Source organism: Apodemus sylvaticus, chromosome 4, assembly GCF_947179515.1.
Source record: "Apodemus sylvaticus chromosome 4, mApoSyl1.1, whole genome shotgun sequence".
NCBI lineage: Eukaryota > Metazoa > Chordata > Mammalia > Rodentia > Muridae > Apodemus > Apodemus sylvaticus.
Window position 1 is genome coordinate 61,906,727 of NC_067475.1, and position 1,720 is coordinate 61,908,446.

Here is a 1,720-nt window from a genome sequence, read left to right on the forward strand (position 1 = left end):
CTTACAAGCCCCAGGTCTTTCTACCCAACCCCACCTCCCAGGCTCGGAAATCTTCCCCTGTTGCTTTGATGTGCAGAAAGAACAGGCTGCAAAGCTTTCTCCTGCGTTCAGGTGTCTCTGGGCAAACCTCTAGCCTGGTAGTCCGGGTGTGTCGCCTTTGGCAGTCGCCCGGACCGGAGGCCTCCCGCGGCCTCCCCCTCCCTACACGTCCAGGACATGGTTGAGATAGGAGATGTAGCAGATGGCCAGGCGCAGGATCTCGATCTTGGAGAGCTTCTTGTCCGGGGGCAGCGTGGGTAGCAGTTTGCGGAGCTCGGCGAAGGCCAGGTTGAAGGCCTCCACTCGGATGCGCTCGCGGGTGGCGTGGGCCGAGCGGTACTTGGCCGTGGCGCGCCGGCGACGGCGCTTTTCCTCGCGGCTCAGCTGCTGCGGGTGTGGGTAGAGCGCGGCCCGGCTGCCGCCCTTGCCGTCGCCGTCTGCCTCCTCCACCGGCTCCAGGTCCGACACGCTGCCCAGCACCTTGGTGTCTGCGCCGCCCAGAGACTCCGGGTCTGAGTGCGTCGAGCTGGGGTGATCTGAGTCGGCGGCTTGGTCCGGACTCAGCATCATTTTGGAGGCTGATGGGGAGTCAGAAAGTCAGTTAATAAAAGGAATCTGGTTCTTGATTTGCAAGGAGGAGTGGCGGGCAAGGGCCTAGCAAGCCTGGACTCCTAGGAGGGGACCCGGGGACACTGGTCCTCTCCTCGTATCAGGCCCATGCAAGTGGGCAGGCAAGGAGCGGGCAGCAAAGCTCCTTCTGAACCCACACAGAAGCCTGCAGGTGGAGCGGCCAGTGGCCCTGGTGCTGGAGAAAGACCGTGGACCTCCGGGCCCGCTGACATCTTCTGTCTCCTCTGGCCAGACATCGGCTGCTCTATCCCGCCTCCCTTGCTCCATCCCCTTCCCAGATCCAGAAGGATGGATGCATCTGGGTTTTAATGGAGATGCAGAGTGTGCTTCCCATCCGAGGGCCTAGGGCAAGGCAGCTGGAGTCTCCCAGCGCCTGAGGGTCTGGGCTGCGCTGGGGTGCGGGGAACCCCATCCTGCAACCTAGGTCGCAGATAGAAAGGCTTTCGTGCCATGCCCTCCCCGTGATTCTCTGAAATAATAAAGAAATGACCGAACACATGTGTTCGGTCCTTTCAAAAGAAAATTGACTCCTCGGCCTTCATACTCTCCCGGAGCACCATCTGTCACGCAGACTGCCACACACATTGGGGACCTAGGGACGTGGATCACACAATGCCCGGCAGTCTGCCGACCACCTCCCGGGAAAACGCAGGCTGCGGCCGAAGGGGCTGGGGAGGGCAAGGGAGGGACGGGCTCCGAGGCGCCGGAGCGGGACGCCCCGGGCGCGAGCTGTATCTCTGAGGATGAAGTTCGAGAGCTCAGGGGACCGGAGCTCCGCAGCGCACCGGCGGCCCCGGGAGGCCTGGCCGCGGCCCCGTGGCTGTGCCCAGCCTTCCCCAGACCATGCCCTCCTGGAAAAGCCACCTCGGGCCGGCAGCTCGCGGGCCTGCGAGTCTTTGGGAACCGCTGGGCTTGCGAGGGATCCGGACGGCAGATGGGGATAGAAACCTGCCGGAGCTGAGCTTTTGGGCCTCGGCCACCAGGAGGGACGACCCGGCTGCGACCCTTGTGCCCCGCCGTGCCCCTTGCAGGCAAGGCTCTGAACTGGTCC

The 1,720-nt window shown here is 63.7% G+C and overlaps 1 protein-coding gene across 1 annotated transcript; it reads right to left on the reverse strand.

The window, feature by feature from the left end:
* Nucleotides 1–201: 201 nt before the first annotated feature.
* Nhlh2 (nescient helix-loop-helix 2) lies at nt 202–609 on the reverse strand. The gene has a single exon (XM_052178555.1). It carries the CDS (start codon nt 607–609, stop codon nt 202–204), a length of 408 nt encoding a protein of 135 aa, XP_052034515.1.
* Between the last annotated feature and the right edge of the window lie 1,111 nt (nt 610–1,720).